Source organism: Bos indicus, chromosome X (genome assembly GCF_029378745.1).
Source record: "Bos indicus isolate NIAB-ARS_2022 breed Sahiwal x Tharparkar chromosome X, NIAB-ARS_B.indTharparkar_mat_pri_1.0, whole genome shotgun sequence".
Classification (NCBI taxonomy): Eukaryota; Metazoa; Chordata; class Mammalia; order Artiodactyla; family Bovidae; genus Bos; species Bos indicus.
The window spans coordinates 99,622,315-99,644,916 of NC_091789.1; the positions used below are offsets into that span (position 1 = coordinate 99,622,315).

A 22,602-nucleotide genomic window follows, 5' to 3' on the forward strand; every position below is an offset into this window, starting at 1 on the left:
ATTCCACAGAACAACTTCTCAATGCTGGCATAGGACATCAGGCACCCAGAAAGGCAGTCCATTGTCTTCAAAAGGAGGTAGGACAAAATATAAAAGATAAAAAGAGAGGCAGAAGAGGAAGGGATGGAGACCCATCCCAGGAAGGGAGTCATCAAAGAGGAGAAGTTTCCAAACTGCCCCACCTGGGGAGAGTGCACTGGCTAAGCACCTGGTTGCCTGAGCTGCTCGGACCTGGGAAGGGCACAAAATGCAGGCCCAACTGAGTCTGTGTCTTTGTGGAGTACCGAAGAACCTGAACCTGAGCAGCTTAGACCTGGGAAGTGCACGAAACCCAGGGCGTGCCTCAGACAGTTCCCCGGCAGAGCAACCTAGAGCCTGAGAAGTTTAGACTGGGAAAGTGCACGCACCACGAGCAGGGGAAAATCCAGTGCAGCCAAGACACTGTAAGCACTCCCTTCACATACCAGTGCTATTGTTTGCAGTGTTCCTCCCTTCCCACAGCACTACTGAACAAGTGAGCCTAAATAAGGGACCACCTTCGCCCCCTTGTGTCAGGTCGGAAATTAGAAACCGAAGAGACCAGCAAACAGAAGAAGCTAAAATAAACAGAGGGAACCGCTTTGGAAGTGACAGGGGCAACAGATTAAAACCCTGTAGTTAGCACTGACTACATTGGAAGGGGCATATAGATCTTGAGAAGTATAAGCCGGATCAAGGAATATCTGAAACTGAACTGACCCCACATTGCCCACAACAGCCCCAGAGAAATTCCTAGATATATTTTTACTATTATCATTTTTAAATTCTTTAAAAAGTTTTTTTTTAATTTTTAAGTCATTACTCCTTTAATTTTCATTTTTATAACCTACTATTACCTTGCAAAAAAAAAGACCCTCCCTATTTATAAAGCAAACTTCATACATATATTTTATAATTTTTGTGACTTTTTTTAGTATTGTATTTTTGAGAGTCTAACCTCTACTCTAGATTTTTAATCTTTCCTTTTTGTTATCTGTTATCAATTTTGTACCTTTAAGAACCCAATCTTCAGTACCCATTTTTACTTGGGAGTGCGATTACTGGCTTGATTGCTCTCTCCCCCTTTTCACTCTCCTTTTTCTCCACCAGGTAGCCTCTATCTCCTCCCTCCCCCTTCTCTTCTCTACCCTACTCTGTGAATCTCTTTGTGTTCCGGGCTGTGGAGAACACTTAGGGAACTGATTACTGGCTGGATCTGTCTTGCTCCTTTTGATTCCCCCTTTTCTCCTCCTGGTCACCTCTGTCTCCTTCCTCCCTCTTCTCTTCTCTGTGTAAATCCATGAACCTCTCTGAGGGGTCCAGACTGTGGAGAGCTCATAGGGAATTGATTACTCTCTAGCTTGGTCTCTCCCCTTTTCATTCCCCCCTCTTCTCCTCGTGGTCACCTCTCCCTCCTCCCTCTTCTCTTCTCCATGTAACTCTGTGAACCTCTCCAGGTTTCCCTCACTGTGGAGAATCTTTTCATCATTAACCTAGATGTTTTATCATCAGTGCTGTATAGATGGAGAAGCCTTGAAGCTACTGTAAGAATCAGACTGAAAACCAGAGACAGGAGGCTTAAGTCCAAAACCTGAGAATACCAGAGAACTCCTGACTCCAGGGAACATTAATCGATAAGAGCTCATCAAAAGCCTCCATACCTACTCTGAAACCAAGTACCACCCAAGAGCCAACAAGTTCCAGAGCAAGACGTACCACACAAATTCTCCCAGCAACACAGGAACATAGCCTTGAGCTGCAATATACAGGCTGCCCAAAGTCACACCAAACCCATAGACATCTCAAAACTCACTACTGGACACTTCATTGCACTCCAGAGAGAAGAAATCCAGATCCACCCGCCAGAACACCGATGCAAGCTTCCCTAACCAGGAAACCTTGACAAGCCACCTGTCCTACCCCACCCACAGGGAGCAACCTCCACAATAAAGAGGAACCACAAACTGCCAGCATATAGAAAGGCCACCCCAAACATAGCAATCTAAACAAGATGAAAATGCAGAGAAATACTCAGCAAGTAAAGGAACATGATAAATGCCCACCAAACCAAACAAAAGAGGAAAAGATACGGAGTCTACCTTAAAAAGAATTCAGAATAATGATAGTAAAAGTGATCCAACATTTTGAAAACAAAATGGAGTTACATACAAATAGCCTGGAGACAAGGATTGAGAAGATGCAAGAAATGTTTAACAAGGACTTACAAGAAATAAAAGAGTCAATAAATAATGAACAATGCAATAAATGAGATCAAAAACACTCTGGAGGGAACCAACAGTAGAATAATGGAAGCAGAAGATAAGTGAGGTAGAAGATAAATGAGGTAGGAGATAGAATGGTGGAAATAAATGAAGCAGACACAAAAAATGAAAAAAAGAATTAAAAGAAATGAGGAAAACTTCAGAGACCGCTAGGACAATGTTAAATGCCCCAACATGCGAATCATAGGAGTCCCAGAAGAAGAAGACAAAAAGAAAGGCCATGAGAAAATATTTTAGGACATAATAATTGAAAACTTCCCTAAAATGGGGAAGGAAATAGTCACCCAAGTCCAAGAAACCCAGAGAGTGCCAATATGATAAACCCAAGGCAAAACACCCCAAGACACAAATTAATCAAATTAACAAGATCAAACACAAAGAACAAATATTAAAAGCAGCAAGGGAAGAACAACAAATAACACACAAGGGGAAACCGATTAGGATAAGAGCTGATCTTTCAATAGAAACTCTTCAGGCAAGAAGAGAATGGCAGGACATACTTACGGTGACAAAAGAGAAAAACCTACACCCAGATCATTGTACCCAGCAAGGATCTCATTCAAATATGAAGGAGAAATCAAAAGCTTTTCAGACAAGCAAAAGCTGAGAGAATTCAGCACCACCAAACCAGCTCTCCAATAAACGCTAAAGGATCTTCTCTAGACAGGAAACACAGAAAGGGTGTATAAACTCAAACCCAAAACAACAAAGTAAATGGAAATGGGATCATACTTATGAATAATTACCTTAAATGTAAATGGGTTCAATGCCCCAACCAAAAGACAAAGACTGGCTGCTGCTGCTGCTAAGTTGCTTCAGTCGTGTCTGACTCTGTGCGACCCCATGGACGGCAGCCCACCAGGCTCCCCCGTCCCAGGGATTCTCCAGGCAAGAACAATGGAGTAGGTTGCCATTTCCTTCTCTAATGCATGAAAGTGAAAAGTGAAAGTGAAGTTGCTCAGTTGTGTCCGACTCTTAGCAACCCCATGGACTGCAGCCTACCAGGCTCCTCCGTCCATGGGATTTTCCAGGCAAGAGTACTGGAGTGGGTTTCCAGTGACTTCTCCGAAAGACTGGCTGAATGGATACAAAAACAAGACCCCTATATATGCTGTCTACAAGAGACCCACCTCAAAACAAGGGACACATACAGACTGAAAGTGAAGGGTGGGAAAAAGATATTCCACACAAATAGAGACCAAAAGGAAGCAGGAGTAACAATACTCATACCTGAAAAAATAGACTTTAAATAAAGGCTGTGAAAAGAGACAAAGAAGAACACTACATAATGATCAAAGGATCAATCCAAGAAGAAGATATAACAATTATAAATATATATGCACCCAACATAGGAGCACCACAATATGTAAGACAAATGCTAACAAGTATGAAAGGGGAAATTAACAATAACATAATAATAGTGGGAGAATTTAATACCCCACTCACACCTATGGATAGATCAACTAAACAGAAAATTAACAAGGAAACACAAACTTTAAATGCTACAATAGACCAGTTAAACCTAATTCACATCTATAGGACATTTCACGCCCAAACAATGAACTTCACCTTTTTCTCAAGCACACACGGAACCTTCTCCAAGACAGATCACATCCTGGGCCATAAATCTAGCCTTGGTAAATTCAAAACAATTGAAAGCATTCCAAGGATCTTTTCTGACCACAATGCAGTAAGATTAGATTGCAATTACAGGAGAAAAACTATTAAAAATTCCAACATACGGAGGCTGAACAACATGCTGCTGAATAACCAACAAATCACAGAAGAAATCAAAATATACATAGAAACAAATGAAAATGAAAACACAACCCAAAACCTGTGGGACACTGTAAAATCAGTGCTAAGGGGAAGGTTCATAGCACTACAGGCTTACCTCAAGAAACAAGAAAAAAGTCAGCTAAATAACCTAACTCTACACCTAAAGCAACTAGAAAAGGAAGAAATGAAGAACCCCAGGGTTAGTAGAAGGAAAGAAATCTTAAAAATTAGGGAAAAGAGACCATAGCAAAAGTCAACAAAGCCAAAAGCTGATTCTTTGAGAAGATAAATAAAATTGACAAACCATTAGCCAGACTCATCAAGAAACAAAGGGAGAAAAATCAAATCAATAAAATAGGAAATGAAAATGGAGAGATCACAACAGACAACACAGAAATGCAAAAGATCATAAGAGACTACTATAAAGTTTAAAAATAAAATAAAATTAAAAAAAAGAAGTTATTAGATTTCTTTTTCAGGGAACTAACAGGACTTTGCTTATACGTTTATAATAGCACTCAAATCAATCTACCATAATTATGTGTTTGTGTCTGTCTGCCCTTTGAGAATAAGTTCTTTGAAGGCATGGATCATGTCTTTTATTTTTGTATTTCCAGCACTTAGCATATTTCTTGGCCCATCATAAGCGCTCAAGAAATGTCTCTTAATTGATTGAATAAATAAATTAATGGATGAAAAATGTTTTCCATACACTCAAAAAAAAAAAAAAAGAGACTACTAAAAGCAACTATATGCCAATAAAATGAACAACTTGGAAGAAATAGACAAATTCTTAGAAAAGTACAACTTTCCAAAACTGAACCAGGAAGAAATAAAAAACCTTAACAGACCGATCACAAGCATAGAAATCGAAACTGTAATCAGTAATCTTCCAGCAAACAAAAACCCAGGACCAACTTCACAGCTGAATTCTACCAAAAATTTAGAGAAGAGCTAACACCTATCCTACTCAAACTCTCCCAGAAAACTGCAGAGGAAGCCAAACTTTCAAACTCATTTTATGAAGCCACCATCACCCTAACACCAAAACGTGACAAAGATGCCACGAAAAAAGAAAACTACAGGCCAATATCACTGGTGAACATAGATGCAAAAATCCTTAACAAAATTCTACCAAACAGAATCCAACAACATATTAAAAAGATTATACATCATGACCAAGTGGGCTTTTTCCCAGGAATGCAAGGATTCTCCAATATCCAGAAATCAATCAATGTAATACACCACATTAACAAATTGAAAGATAAAAAACATACGATTATCTCAATAGATGCAGAGAAAGCCTTTGACAAAATTCAACATCCATTTATGGTAAAAACCCTACAGAAAGCAGGCATAGAAGGAACATACCTCAACATAATAAAAGCTATATATGACAAACCCACAGCAAACATTATCCTCAGTGGTGAAAAACTGAAAGCATTTCCCCTAAAGTCAGGAACAAGACAAGGGTGCCCACTCTCACCACTACTATTCAACAGTGTTTTGGAAGTTTTTGCCACAATAATCAGAGCAGAAAAAGAAATAAAAGGAATCCAGATCGGAAAAGAAGAAGTAAAACTCTCACTGTTTGCAGATGACATGATCCTCTACATAGAAAAGACCTAAAGACTCCACCAGAAAATCACTAGAGCTAATGAATGAATACAGCAAAGTTGCAGGATATAAAATTAACACACAGAAATCCTTTACATTCCTCTACACTAACAATGAGAAAACAGAAAGAGAAATTAAGGAAACAATTTCATTCACCATTGCAACGAAAAGAATAAAATACCTAGGAATATATTTTTTACCTAAAGAAACAAAAGATCTGTATATAGAAAACTATAAAACACTGATGAAAGAAATCAAAGAGGACACTAATAGAGGGAGAAATATACCATGTTCATGAATTGGAAGAATCAATATAGTGAAAATGAGTATAATACCCAAAGCAATCTATAGATTCAATGCAATCCCTATCAAGCTCCCAATGGTATTTTTCAGGGAATTAGAACAAATAATTTCACAGTTTGTACGGAAATACAAAAAACCTCGAATAGCCAAAGCAATCTTGAGAAAGAATGGAACTGGAGGAATCAACCTGCCTGACTTCAGGCTCTACTACAAAGCCACAGTCATCACGACAGTATGGTACAGGCACAAAGAAAGAAATATAGATCAATGGAACAAAATAGAAAGCCCAGAGATAAATCCACACACCTATGGACACCTTATCTTTGACAAAGGAGGCAAGAATATACAACGGAGAAAAGACAATCTCTTTAACAAGTGGTGCTGGGAAAACTGGTCAACCACTTGTAAAAGAATGAAACTAGAACACTTTCTAACACTATACACAAAAATAAATTCAAAATGGATTAAAGATCTAAATGTAAGACCAGAAACTATAAAACTCCTAGAGGAGAACATAGGCAAAACACTCTGACATAAATCACAGCAGGATCCGCTATGACCCACCTCCCAGAATATCGGGAAAAAAGCAAAAATAAATAAATGGGACCTGATTAAACGTAAAAGCTTTTGCACAATGAAGGAAACTATAAGCAAGGTGAAAAGACAGCCTTCAGAATGGGAGAAAATAATAGCAAATGAAGCAACTGACAAAGAATTAATCTCAAAAATATAGAAGCAGCTCCTGCAGCTCAATTCCAGAAAAATAAACAACCCAATCAAAAAATGGGCCAAAGAACTAAACAGACATTTCTCCAAAAAAGACATACAGATGGCTAACAAACACATGAAAAGATGCTCAACATCACTCATTATCAGAGAAATGCAAATCAAAACCACAAAGAGGTACCATCTCACACTGGTGAGAATGGCTGCTATCCAAAAGTCTACAAACAGTAAAGGCTGGAGAGGGTACGAAGAAAAAGGAACCTTCTTACACTGTTGGTAGGAATGTAAACTAGTACAGCCACTATGAAGAACATTGTGGTGATTCCTTAAAAAACTGGAAATAGAACTGCCATATGACCCAGCAATCCCACTGCTGGGCATACACACTGAGGAAACCAGAATTGAAAGAGACACGTGTACCCCAGTGTTCATCGCAGCACTGTTTTTAATAGCCAGGACATGGAAGCAACCTAGATGTCCATCAGCAGACAAATGGATAAGAAAGCCATGGTACATATACACAATGGAACATCATGCAGCCATTAAAAAGAATACATTTGAATCAGTTCTAATGAGTTGGACGAAACTGGAGCCTATTATCCAGAGTGAAGTAAGCCAGGAAGAAAACCACCAATACAGTATATTAATGCATATATATGGAATTTAGAAATATGGTAATCATAACCCTATATGCGAGACAGCAAAAGAGACACAGATGTATAGAACAGTCTTTTGGACTCTGTGAGAAAAGGCAAGGGTGGGATGATTTGAGAGAACAGCACTGAAACATGTATACTATCATATGTGAAACAGATCGCCAGTCTAGGTTTGATGCATGAGACAGGGTGCTCGGGGCTGGTGCACTGGGATGACCCAGAGGGATGGGATGGAGAGGGAGGTGGGAGGGGGGGTTCAGGATGGGCAACACATGTACACCCATGGCTGATTCATGTCAACGAATGGCAAAACCACCACAATATTATAAAGTAATTAGCCTCAAATTAAAATAAGTAAATTAAAAAAAAAAAAAACTCAACATTCAGAAAGCTAAGATCATGGCATTTGGTCCCATCACTTCATGGCAAATAGATGGGGAAACAGTGCAAACAGTGGCTGTCTTTATTTTCTTGGGCTCCAAAATCACTGCAGATGGTGACTGCAGCCATGAAATTAAAAGATGCTTGCTCCTTGTAAGAAAAGTTATGACCAACCTAGATAGCATATTAAAAAGCAGAGACATTACTTTGCCAACAAAGTTCCACCTAGTCAAACCTATGGTTTTTACAGTAGTCATATATGGATGGGAGAGTTGAACTCTAAAGAAACCTGAGCGCCAAACAGTTGATGCTTTTGAACTGTAGTGTTGGAGAATACTCTTGAGAGTCCCTTGGACTGCAAGGAGATCCAACCAGTCCATCCTAAAGGAAATCAGTCCTGAATATTCACTGGAAGGACTGATGCTGAAGCTGAAACTCCAATACTTTGGACACCTGATGTGAAGAACTGACTCACTGGAATAAACCCTGATGCTGGGAAAGACTGAAGGCAGGAGGAGAAGGGGATGACAGAGGATGAGACGGTTTGATGGCATCATCAACTCAATGCACATGAATCTGAGTAAACTCCAGGAGTTGGAGATGGACAGGGAGGCCTGGCGTGCTGCAGCCCATGGGGTCACAAAGAGTCAGACACAACTGAGCGACTGAACTGAACTGAATAAATATCTAAAAATTCTTCACAAAGAAATGGATATAGATAATATATCTATACATTTTCCCCAAAGATACTAATATAGAGCATTTTATATTACCCCATTTGAGTATGGGTACATAGCATAAATCTAAAGCTTGTTTCATTACAATTATGTTAAATTTAGCACTATTTAAAAAGAACTAAACCAAAGTTAGGTTTGACTAAGTTGACTTGTGGTTGACTTTACCATGAAATGTGGCAATTTGTGAAGTAAAAAGAATAAAGTTGTACTTACACTAGTTACTTTACGGTATATTTGAGCTGCATTCTGGCATTCAGAATAAGGGTACTCCGAAGTAGCCATTTCCAGCATACACATTCCAAAAGCATAGACATCCACAGATTCATCATAGTGCTCTTCATACATCTCTGGGGCCATAAACTCGGGAGTACCTACAAAATACCACAACCACGTATTTTTAAGAAAGAAAAATGTAGAGAATTCCCTGTCAGTCCAGTTGTTAGGACTCTGTGCTCTCACTGCCTAGGGCCCAGGTTCAATCTCTGGTCAGGGAACTAAGATCCCCCAAGTCATGTACTGTAGACAAAAAAAATCTATGCCAAGATCACATTCCCTTTGCCATAAGGATTACTTGAGAGAATTTCTGTTCCCTAAAAGCAAAAATACATACATACATATATATATATATATATGAAAATATAAATATATATACATACATACACACACACACACACACACATATAAAATGTCCTTAATTTCCTTAATTTTCCATACTGATAAAGGACAGTTTGCAATGCTCATAGGTAATGATTACAAAAATCTGTTTTTCTTTCTATCTTTCATTTTAGTTATGTAAAACTTTTGAAGTAGTAAATCCTCTTTATAAGTCCTCAGAATTTTTCAATATTATTAAATACATCACAAAAGAAATACACTGGGATGTCTCTGAAATCAGTCAATATAGAATAGATATTTCAAAGTAAACTCACATTCTAGGCCAGGGGCCAGTAAACTTCTCTATAAAGGGTCAAACAGTAAATATTTCAGGCTTTGCAGTCCATATGGGCTCTGTCACAACTAATTAACTCTGACACTGTAGTGCAAAAGCAGCCATACACAATATGTAAATGAGTGGGTATTGCTGTGTTCCAACAAAACTTTTTTTACAAAAATAGGTAGGGAAGTTCGATTTGGCCCACAGGCTGTGGTTTGATGATGTCTGTTCTAGAAATATACAGTTTAAAAAAAAATCTTCCTTTACACAATCAATAAACTATAAAACGTTAATCACCAATGACACTTTTAGCAAATGATGTTCGCATTAAGGTGGCTAGTCCTAGATCACCAATCTTCACAGATCCAGTGGGTCCCGTGATGAAAATATTGTCACACTTCAGATCCCGGTGAATAATAGGAGGAGTCCTGGTGTGCAAGAACTGCAACCCCTTTAAAATCTGCCTGCACCAGCTCCTTAAGACCTTTGGTTTCATTACTTTAAATCGTTTTAAGTACCTACACAAAGAAACAAAAGATCACATGTAAACAAACATACCTAGCTTATTGTATAAGTACATTATGGTAAATCACATAAGCCAGCCAATACAGTATGTATTATGATTGCCATCACTGAGTTATTTTTTATTGTCTAACAAAATATTTTAAAGTATAAAGCCTCAAAGTATACCCCCCCTACAGAAAAAGTACATACCACATATAACAGTCACAAATAAGTGGCTGTACCATCAGATGAAATGCTCTAGTCAGAAACAAAACAATAGACTATAATTATATAGCATTGCTCACTAGATATTTGAACCTGCCACATCCCCAATCTTTCATCCTCTACAAAATGACATTATCTCTATAATGATTTCTAATTCTTAAGTTCCATGATATGCCACAAACATTAATTTTTCAACATTGTATTTTCTAACAAACTTCATTAACACCCTAATTTTTTAACCTGCCCTGAAACACAGTCACTAGATTCAGATTCTACCAATTCTTTAACCATGTAATGTTACTTTGCCAAAAACTTTTGTGACTCTTGAAAATTATTTCCAAATAAAACTCCATTGGCACTATCAGGGTCAACTTACGTCTTTAAGGTTCCTGATGTCATAAGTTCCGTAACTAATACAATACATTTCTTTCCTTTTAATATAGACTCCCAGGAATCATAAAATCGAACTATATTGGGATGTTGGAGACCCTTTAACATCTCTGCTTCTTCCTTGAACCTTTGCTGCTCGGCTTTGGTTAATTTCCGGTCCTAAAATGGAAGATCAAGTTCCAAATTAAAGTCTAGAAATTGTCTTGGATATTTATAATACCACTCAAATGAGTATTTTATTTATGCATATATATATATATGTATCTATTTTCGCCTGTCAATTTTTTTCTCAGTACCTATAAAATCACTGATATTTGTTAGGTACTTGCTCTGACTCCTCTCATAGAGCAAAATGCAGCAGTTGTTTGTTGTATTTGTTGTTGTTGTATAGTTGCTAAGTCACGTCCAACTCTTTTGTGACCCCATGGACTGCAGCCCACCAAGCTCCTCTGCCCATGGGATTTCCCAGGCAAGAATATTGGAGTGAGTTGTCATTTCCTCTTCCAGGGGATCTTCCTGACCCAGTAATCAAACTCACATCTCCTGCATCACAGGTGGATTCTTTACCACTGAGTCACCAGGGAAGCCCTGTTTGTTGTATACTTTAAACTGATACATTGTTATATGTCAATTATATTGCAACAAAATTGGAATAATAAAATTTCCTTTGCTGGAAAAGAAAAATAGTATCTCAAAATGAGAAAAAGTAATAATCAAAACCAGTCCAGTCTGATTTCAAATTGGGAAAAGAGTATGTCAAGGCTGTATATTGTCACCCTGCTTATTTAACTTATATGCAGAGTACATCATGAGAAACGCTGGGCTGGATGAAGCACAAGATGGAATCAAGATTGCTGGGAGAAATATCAATAACCTCAGATATGCAGATGATACCACTCTAGTGGCAAAAAAAAAAAGAGAGAGAGAGAGAGAAAGAAACTAAAGAAACTCTTGATGAAGGTGAAAGAGCAGAGTGAAAAAGCTGGCTTGAAATTCAACATTCAAAAACTAAGATCATGGCATCCAGTCCCATCATTTCATGGCAAATAGATAGGGAAACAATGGAAACAGTGACAGACTTAATTTTCTTGGTCTCCAAAATCACTGTGGACAGTGACTGCAGCCATGAAATTAAGACGCTTGCTCCTTGGAAGGAAAGCTAAGACAAACCTAGACAGTGTATTAAAAAGCAGAGATATCACTTTGCCAGAAAAGGTCTGTATAGTCAAAGCTATGGTGTTTCCAGTAGTTATGTACAGATTTGAGAGTTGGACCATAAAGAAGGCCAAGTGCCGAAGAATTGATGATTCTGAATTGTAGTGCTGGAGAAGACTCTTGAGAGTCCCTTGGACAGCAAGGAGATCAAACTAGTCAATTCTAAAGGAAATCAACCCTGAATACTCATTGAAGGACTGATACTGAAGTTGAAGCTCCAATACTTTGGCCATCTGATGCGAAGAGAAGACTCGTTGGCAAAGATCCTGATGCTGGGAAAGACTGAGGGCAGGAGGAAAAGAAGGCATCAGAGCATGAGATGTTTGGATGGCATCACTGACTCAATGGACATGAGTTTGAGCAAACTCCTGGAGACAGTGAAGGACAGGGAAGCCTGGCATGCTGCAGTCCATGGGATCACAAAGAGTCGGACATGACTTAGCAACTGAACAACAATAACAATCAAAACAGATAATAAAAAACTTTCCCCTAAGAAATCTTTGAATTTCCACATCTAAGGATCTATAATGTCAGGGAAGGAATAACAGAATGTTAGACACCTAGACATTGGCAACATATTTCCAGACAGAAGTATAAGGTTACCAACCAGTAAAAGACATTCAAACAGGCATTGGACCTGTAATCTGCCACATTAAATACTAGAAGGCAAACGAGAAATATTTATAGAATTCTGAGGGATGACTGTGACTCTCAAATTCTGAACCCAGACAAGCTATCAATCAAGTTTACAAGGGAAAAATACACACATTTCTATGAAAACAAAGACACAGGAAGTATACCACATCATTTACCAATCCTGAAAATAGTACTCAAAGAATTAAATGTGGCCAAATAATATCATTAGAAAAAGAGGGTGCAGCATGTCATGAATAGTAAGAAACTTTCAATAATGCTTTTTAAAAAAGAAGCTTAAGTAACTGTGGCTAATATGGTTGGCGATGTTCTCTAAACAGTAATTAAAACTGAAGATATATACAGCTGACCTTTGAACAACACAAATTTGAACTGCATGGATCCACTTACACCTGGATTTTTTTCAATAAATATTACAGCGCTATATGATACATTGTTCATTGAATCCTTGGATGTGGAACTGCAAATATGGAGAGTCAACTAAAAAGTTATCATGAATTTTCAACTGCTTAGGGCTGGCACCCCTCACCCACACATTGTTCAAAGGCCAACTGTAATGCAAAATGATAAATCTGGAATTACTTCATTAAAATCTAATACAGAAGGAAGAATAAAAACAATTTCTATCTTCGGCAAGGGAGAGGAGAGAAAGGATTGATAGAACTATTTTAAGTTTTGATGTCAATAGATAATTAAATTATGTTAGTTAAAAATTTAGGTATGATTTCCATTTCAAGATGGTTGACAACATATTAATTCCCATCCCTTCCTACACCCCACCAAAATGACAAAAGAAATATATAAATAAATCTACAGTAGTATTTTAAATGTGAGATGGGTTCAAACTAAAGATTTTTTAAAGATAAAAAATATATACCCTGATAGAATGCAGTTATATGAAACTCATGAGAGTATAAGAAATGGCAATTTGATAAAAGACTTCTGTTAAAAAAGGTTTTTTAAAGACTTCATAGTAACCCTAGGTAAGCAGCACAGCCACAGCTCTGACAATTTCATTTTTGGTTACTTTATTCATATTATTCCTTGATATGAAAATATGTAAAAGGAGAGTCGGTTGCAGCATGGTTTGTAATTGTGAAAAATTAGAAATAATCACACAAAGAAGGCAATGGCACCCCACTCCAGTACTCTTGCCTGGAAAATCCCATGGATGGAGGAGCCTGGTGGGCTGCAGTCCATGGGGTTGCTAAGAGTCGGACACAACTGAGCAACTTCACTTTCACTTTTCACTTTCATGTATTGGAGAAGGAAATGGCAACCTACTCCAGTGTTCTTGCCTGGAGAATCCCAGGGACAGGGGAGCCTGGTGGGCTGCTGTCTATGGGGTTGCACAGAGACGGACACGACTGAAGTGACTTAGCAGCAGCAGCAGAAATAATCACAATGTCAATAACAAAGTCTATTATATGCCAAGCACTGTCCTAAATATTTTTGTATATTAATTAACACTTTTAGTCCCTACAATAACCCTTTGTGATAGTCACTAATACTGTCATTACCATTTTGCAAATAAAGAAACAGGTTAAGAAGGTTAAGTAATTTGTCCAGGATCAAATGGGTTATATAGAATGCTAAACTTGGCTATAAACAAATTTAACAGTTAAACGAATAAGCTAGGTCTATGTGTAGTAATGTGGATAGATCTCTCAAGGCCTACTATTGAGTGAAAAAAAATCTGAAAGAAATTTATGACACCTTGTACATAAAAGAAGGGGTTTTCTTGGTGGCTCAGTGGTAAAAAACCCACCTGGCACTAAAACTAGTTTTATGTTTTACTTTTTAGGTCTATGAAGTTGAAGTGAAGTGGCTCAGTTATGTCCGACTCTGTGATCCCACTGACTGTAGCCTACCAGGTTCCTCCATCCATGGAATTTTCTGGGCAAGAGTACTGGAGTGGGTTGCCATTTCCTTCTCCAGGGGACCTTCCTGACCCAGGGATCAAATCCAGGTCTCCTGAATTGCAGGCAGACGCTTTACCTCTGAGCCATGAGGGAAGCCCCTTTTAGGTCTATAATTTATTTAGGGCTATAATTTGAGTTAAAATTTTGTGATGTGTGAGAGTTAGGTCAAGGTTCGTTTTTTTGAATATGTATGTCTAGCACTTTTTGTTGAAAAAAACATCCTTTCTATGCTGAATCACCACTGCACCATTTTTCTTTCTAAAATCACCTGACCACATCTGTTTGGGTCTATTTCTGAACTCTATTCTGTTCCACTGATCTATCTGTGTACCTACCTTTTCACCAATATCATACATGTATTATTACTACACCTTTAGAGTAAGCTTGGAAATCAGTTAACATGAATTATTCAAACTTGTTCTTTATCAGAATTGTTTTAGCTATTTTATTATCCTTGCCTTTGTATATTAGTGGTTTTTTTTTTTACTATTATTATTATTTATTTTTATTTTTGGCTGTACTGGGTCTTTATTGCTGTGTGCAGACTTTCTCTAGTTGTGGCATATGGGGGCTACTACTCTCTAGTTGTGGTGTGCAGGTTTCTCATTGTGATGACTTCTCTTCTTGCAGAGCGTGGGCTCTAGCACGCAAGTGCTTCAGTAGTTGCAGCGTGCAGGCTCAGTAGTTGTGGCACACAGGCTTAGTTGCCCCAAGTACATGGGATCTTCCCAGACCAGGGATCAAACCCATGTCCCCTGCATTGGCAGGTGGATCCTTAACCACTGGACCACCAGGGAAGTCCCCCATATTAGTTTTAGAGTCAGTCTGTCAACATGTAAAAAAAATTCCTGCTGGGATTTTACTAAAATTGTTTTGAATTTCTAGGTCATATGGAGAGAATGAACATCTTAAGAACAGTGAATCTTCCAACCAACACATTTATTTAGATCTTTGATTTCTTTTAACAGTGTTTTTTAGTTTTCAGCATACAGATTCTACACATACTTTGTTATTTATACCTATGTATTTCATTTTGGGTGCTACTGTAAATAGTACTTTTTTAAAACTGCAATTTCCAATTATTTATTGCTACTGTAGAGAGATATAACTTTTTTTTTTATATTAACCTTGTATCTGGCAAACTTGTTAAAATCACTTATTAGTTTCAAGTACTTTTTGTAGATTCATTGAGATTTTTCATGTAGATAATCATGACATCTGCAGGTAAAGACAGTTTTATTTCTTCCTTTCTTCTGTATTCCTTCTATTTCTTTTTCATCCCCTATTTCACTAGCTAGCACTTCCAGAACAATGATGTTGAGAGCATCATATCAGAAGTGTTGAGAGAAGACATCCTTCCCTTGTTAGAGGAAAAGCATTCAGTCTTTTCACCATTAAGTATGATGCCAGCTGTTTTAAGCCATTCTAATAGTTGCATTTTTTAAATAGATGTCTTTTATCAGGTTCAGGTTTCCTTTTACAGCAAGTTTGCTGAGTTCATCATGAATGGATATTGAATTTCTTCAAATGCTTGTCCTGCAACTATTGAAATAACCATGTTGATTCCTCTACAGGCTATTAATATGTCAAATTACATTGAGTTTCAAATGTGGAACAATCCTTGCATCCCTTGGAAAACTCCACACTAGTCATCATGTATTACTCTTTTAATATATTACTGGATTCTATTAGCTAATGTTATGTTGAACATTTTTTCACCTATGTTCATGAGGGATACTGCTCTATAGTTTTCTAGTAATGTCTTTAACTGTTTGGGGTATTAAGTGGGTAGGCGCTGGCTTGACTCCTGGCTCTGCTCTCTTGAGCAATCATTCCTCTGAAAGTTAGTATACAAATGAAGGTTTGGGCCTCCACTTTGTCATCCTATACCTTCTAACTTCATCTCCATGAGTCTTCTAGAGAGCAGATATTAAAGACTGAGAATTTTCAGGTATTATATTCTACCATCAGAAAGAAGAGATAACGTTATCTCTTCCCCAATGTTTATGCTGTTTATTTTCTTATCTTATTGATTCTGTTGAAACATCCACAACACCAAAAAATAATTGTGATAACAGTCACGACTGTCTTTTATTGTACTTTAATTAAAAAACAGCCTTATCTCATAACTTGACTGTTTACAGTATTTTTTTTATTTCCACAAATAGTTTAACATGTTGAAGTAATTTCCTTATATTCCTATGTTACTTTTATTTTTTAATTAGGAGTGGCTGTTGAATTTTACCAAATATTTTCTCAACACCTACTGATAAGATCATAAGGTTTATTGACAGGTTCCTGACAAAGAACTATTCTTCAAATCTTAAAGCCTAGCACACTATTCTTTTGACCCACTGGTGAATTCTATTTGCTAATATTTTCCTATGGATTTTAATATCTGCATTCATATATGAGACTGAGGTATAGTTTTCCTTTTTGTACAAAACTAGCATTTAGTTTTAAGATTATACAGCTTCATGAAATTAACTGGGATTAAACAGTTTAACATTGGAACAGCTTGTCAATTAAAGGTTGTTTAGAAATCAAGCTCTGAATCTACTTTCTCCTGATGTGTTTTTTCTCTTTTTAAATTATAAAAATATTCAGGCATAAACAAAAAGGTGTAACAACCAGCTTTGTTTAATTTTTAACATTTTGCCAAATTTGCTTCCATTTTAACAAGACATTACAGAATTAAAGACCTCTACATATTACTCCTTGATTCAATACCTTTCCTTTCCCTCCCAGAAGTAACCACTGCTTGAGTTAGGTTTTTAATCCATGAAAGTTTTTAGAAGTTTTAATTATATCCTTGTATCCATAAGCAATATAGTTTTACATATGTTAAAACATATAGGTGGGTTATCACATGCTATGTGTCCTTCTGCAAATTACTTTGCTCAATGTTTTTATATTTATGTACTGTGATATGTATAATTTGAGCTTATTCATTTTAACTATTATACAGGATCTCATTAGACAGTACTACCACACTGATAAATAAAGTTATCCATTCAACCCATTGATGGGCATTTGGATTGATCAAAGTTTACTTTATTATAAACAATTTTGCATTGCATATTCTTGGGATGGCTCCTTGCCCTGGTATTGTGACAGTCACTTAGTTGTGTCCGACTCTTTGTGACCCCATGGACTATACAGTCCATGAAATTCTCCAGGCCTGAATACTGGAGTGTGTAGCCTTTCCCTTCTCCAGGGGATCTTCCCAACCCAGGAACTGAACCAGGGCCTCCTGCATTGCAGGTGGATTCTTTACCAGCTGAGCTACCAGGTATTAAGTGAGGGGCGGGGGGAAGAGCTTAAATCCCCTCTCTAAATCATCTTAATACCTAGCCTACTTTTCTTCTTTTTCTCCTAATTTTGATTAGGAGTAATCTATTAAGATTTAAAATTAAATCTGTTATCAATTAAATCTGTGTTATCATTGTGAAAAATAGAATCTAGACAGTAGGTATTATGAATGTTCTAAGATTTTTAACTTTGTTCTAGATTTGAAATGTTTCATAAGAAAATGCTAGAAAAATTTATTGTCAAATGTACACGTAACATTCTCTTATCATTCTTTTACTCTTCCATAGCTGGCTATGTTGCATTTCTCATTTCTTCGCTCATATATTTTTACCCTCATATTTTCCTTCATCAGGTTCATTAATCCCTTTTCAGAGAGTAAAAAAATTTAGAATTTATCATATTTTATATGTATAATTTTTATTAATTTCAATTATCTTATATTAACTCCCTCTTTCTCTTTTTTGCTTTCTTTCAGTGTTACTTCTCTAATGGCTTAAGATAGGTACTAAATTCCTTCTAGTTATTGTTCATTAATAATGAAGGCATTGTAGTGATAAATTTTCTTCTGGGTGTAGCTTTTGCAATGACTCACAAATTTTGTTGCAAATACCTTCGTTTTCATTGCTTTCTAGGTAGTTCATACTTTCAGTTTTATTTCCTCCTTGACCTAAATTTTATATAGGACTGTGATTTCTGATCTCCAGTTAGTTAAGAATCTTCTTGTTACTTGTTTCATTATTTATTTCTAATTTTGAGTGATGCAGAATATAAAATCTCTTTTCTTTTAACATACGGTTTTCTCTGAGCCATATATTTAACCAATTTTTTAGTAGCTTGTAGACTATAAAAATGTGTATTTCCTATTTGGAGGATATTTAAGGTCAAATGGAGTTTATTGATTATATTATTCAGTCCCTATTTATTCACTTTTGTCTGCTTGATCTGCCCTGTTCTGAAAGAAGTGTATGAAATTTCCTACTACAGTTATTCATTTATCCATTTTCCTTTCATCTATTTGATGTTCTGAATTTAAAATATTAACCAGAATATTTTTGGTGCCTACAAGTCTTTATCAATGGTATTTATCTTCTTAAACTATGAAGCAAATAACTTCATAATAAACAGGTATTTCTGTTTAATGCTTTAATTTTACTTTCTTTCTTCTGAGATAGATATTAATATTGGTTGGTACTCCTCCTGCTTTCTCTTTGCTGGTTTATAGCTTCACCTTAACTTTGCTTTATCATTGTTTTAAGTATTTTTTCTAGTAAACAATACACGTGGGTTTTGTCTTTTAATCCCATCTGAAAATGTGAGTTTTTTAACAAACAAGTATAATATGTCCACATTTGATACAGTAAAAGGTATATTTCATTTTACTCCTTCCATTTTATTCTAAGTTATTTATCTTAATTTGCTGCTTCCTTTTATTCCTGTTAACTTAAAAGTATTTTATATTGTTTCTCCTTTTTACTAGTGGTTAGCTTCCTTTTCCTGACATTCAAAATCAAACACTAATAAACTAATTCAGCAAAGTAGCACGATACAAAATCAACACTCAAAAATAAACTGTGAAGGCAATGGCACCCCACTCCAGTACTCTTGCCTGGAAAATCCCATGGATGGAGGAGCCTGGTAGGTAGCAGTCCATGGGGTCGCTAAGAGTTGGACATGACTGAGCGACTTCACTTTCACTTTTCACTTTCACGCATTGGAAAAGGAAATGGCAACCCACCCCAGTGTTCTTGACTGGAGAGTCCCAGGGACGGGGGAGCCTGGTGGGCTGCCATCTATGGGGTCACACAGAGTCGGACACGAATGAAGCGACTTAGCAGCAGCAGCAGCAGAATTTAAAAGGATATCTTGCATAAATAAAGTTAGGAACCCCAAGGGGGATAGTATTCATGTAATGATAAATTATAAATAAATTTACCCTAATGAAAAAGGAAAAAAAGTTGTTTCTATACACTAAAATAAATAATTCTAAAAGAAAATTAAGAAAACAATTCCATTCATCACATCAAAAAGAATAAAATATGTAGGAAGAAACTTATCTAAGGAGGCAAAAAGACTTCTATCACTTAAAACTACAAAACACTGTTAAAATTACAGAAGGCACAAACAAATAGAAATACATCCCATATTTATAGATTGAAAATCCTAATACTGTTAAATGTCAATACCAAAAGAGATCTGCAAATTCAATGTAATCCGTCAAAATCCCATATTTTTGCATAAATTTTAAAAAATGCTAAAATCCATATGGAATCTCAAAAGTGAAAGTGAAACCGCTCAGTCGTGTCCGACTCTTTGAGACCTCATGGTCTGTAGCTTACCAGGCTCCTCCCTCCATGGGATTCTCCAGGCAAGAGTACTGGAGTGGGTTGCCATTTCCTTCTCCAGGGGATCTTCCTGACTCAGGGATCAAACCCGGGTCTCGCACATTCCAGGCAGATGCTTTAACCTCTGAGCCACCAGGGAAGCCCCTCAAATACACAAAAAGATCTTGAAAAAAGGAACAAAGTTGGACTTCTGGACTTCAAAACTTACTACAAAGCTACAATAATCAAAATACTGTGATACTGGTACAAAGACAGACATAAAGATCAGTGGAACAGACTACAGAGCTAGAAATAATCCCTTGTATAGTCAAATAGACAATTTTCGACAAGGGTATCAAGATTATTCAATGAAGAAAGGATTGTCCCTTTACAAAAAGTTGGGGAAATTGAGTATCCATGTGCAAAATAATGAAGAACTTATAAAAACATAGTAGCACAGTGGTTAACCTTACTTTACACCACATACAAAAATGAACTCAAAATGCATCAAAAACATAAGAGCTAAAACTTTCAGAAGAAAACATAGGGGGGAAATCTTCATGACACTGGGTTTCACAATGAATTTCTAAGGCAAAAGCACGTAGGCAACAACAGGGAAAAAAATAGATAAACTGAACTTAAAAACTTTTGTGTATCAAACGCACTATTAAGAGTATAAAAAGGCAATCCATAGAATGGGAGAAAATATTTGCAACTCACATATCTGGCAAAGGATTAATACTCAGAATATATAAAGAACTCTATCTCTCAACAACAATAACTCAATTCAAAAATTGGCAAAGGACTTGAATAGGTATTTTTCCAAAACAGAAATACAAATGGTAAATAAGCACAAAAAAGAGGCTCAACATCTCTAGTCACTGGAAAAATGCAGATCAAATCCATAATGAGATGCCACTTCACACACATAGGATGGCTATTTAAAAAGCACACACGCAATATTGGCAAAGATGTGGAGTAAATAGAACCCTTATGCATTGCTGGTGGAAACGTAAAATGAACACTATGGAAAACAATATGGCAATTCCTAAAAAAGTGAACACAGAATTGTCATAGGATACAGCAATTCCACCTTCTAGGTATATACCAAAAAGAACTGAAAACAGAGACTTGAGCAGATACTTGTACAGTAATATTCATAGCAATGTTATTCACAATAGCCAAAAGGTGGACACAATACAAATGCCCATCAATGGATGAATGGACAAAACAAGTGTGGTATATACATACAAGTTCTTAAAAAGGAATAAAATTCTTAAACATGCTACAACGTGGACAAATCTTAAAAACATTACACTAAGTGATGTAACTCAGACACAAAAGAACAAATATTGTATGATTCCACTTAAATGAGATACCTAGAATAGACAAATTATTAATAGAGACAGAAAGTAAAATAGTAGTTACCAGGGGCTGGGAAGAGTGGGGAATGGGAAGTTATTGTTTAGTGGGTTTCAGTTTGGGATGATGAAAAAGTTCTGGAGATGGGTGGTAGTGAGGGTGAATGTACTTAATGCCACTGAATTGTACACTTAAAATAATTAAAATGGTAAATTTTATGTTATTTACATTTTGTCACAATAAAAATTTATTTTAAAAAAGAGTTAAGGAACTCATATAGTATTTGTCTTTCTCTGACTTATCTCACCTAGCATAATATCTCACCTAGCATAATGTCTTCAAGGTCTTTCCATGTTGTCACAAATGGCAGGATTTCCTTCTTTCTTGAGGCTGAATAATATTCCACTGTATACATATATACATCACATCTACTTCACCCAATCTTCTGTTGACAGACACTTTGACAGACACTTAGGTTGTTTCCATATCTTGGCTACTGTAAATGCTGCAATGAACATGGGTATGCAGATATCCCTTCAAATTACAAATACCATATGACACCATTTATATGTGGTATCTAAAATCTGAACTTGTAAAAACAGAGAGTAGAATAGTGGTTACCAGGTACTAAGGGTAGGGGAATGTAATTTCAGGGTACAAACTTAACAGAGAAGGAAGTTCTGGAGATCTAACCAGCAGTGATTATAGTCAACAATATTGTATGTTTGGGACTCCCCTGGTGGTCCAGGGATTAAGAATTCACCTTTCATGCAAGGGACAGAGACAATCCCTGTAGGGTCAGGGAACTAAGATCCCACTTGCCGGGGCAACTAAGCCCACTCGACACAACTAGAGAAGCCTGCAAACTGCAACGAACAGCCTGTATGCCACAGCTAAGACTCAACAGACCCCAAAAATAAATAAATTAAAAAACAATACTGTATGGTAAACTTCAAAGTTGCTAATAGACTAAATCTTGGCTGTTTTCAACACAAAAAAGAAATAACTATGTAACATGCATGATAAAGGTATTAACTAATGTTACTATAGTAATCATATTGCAGTATATAAATGTATCAAACCAACAGTGGGTTGTTATACCTTAAATTTACACAGCATATCTCAATTTTTTTAAGCCTAAAAAAAAAGAGTTAAGGAACTCAAAGAACAAAAGCAAGGAATAACAAATTTAGAAGACAGCTGAAAACAAGTAAAGTGTTTATGCTTTTCTATCTAATCTAAAATGACTAATAAATTCTAAACG

General features: G+C 36.6%; 1 protein-coding gene across 5 annotated transcripts in view; it reads right to left on the reverse strand.

The window, feature by feature from the left end:
• The window catches only part of WNK3 (WNK lysine deficient protein kinase 3), a 190,520-nt gene that overhangs the window by 129,225 nt on the left and 38,693 nt on the right, over positions 1-22,602 (reverse strand). For 4 of the 5 annotated variants that reach the window (XM_070783788.1, XM_070783789.1, XM_070783787.1 and 1 more), the window contains 3 exons: positions 10,539-10,711; positions 9,731-9,951; positions 8,713-8,870 (listed from right to left, as the gene is read on the reverse strand). In XM_070783788.1, coding sequence (XP_070639889.1) covers positions 8,713-8,870; positions 9,731-9,951; positions 10,539-10,711 — 552 coding nt within the window. Of the gene's footprint in view, positions 1-8,712; positions 8,871-9,730; positions 9,952-10,538; positions 10,712-21,662; positions 22,447-22,602 lie in introns of those variants that run through there. The other variant, XM_070783790.1, reaches the window with a different exon arrangement.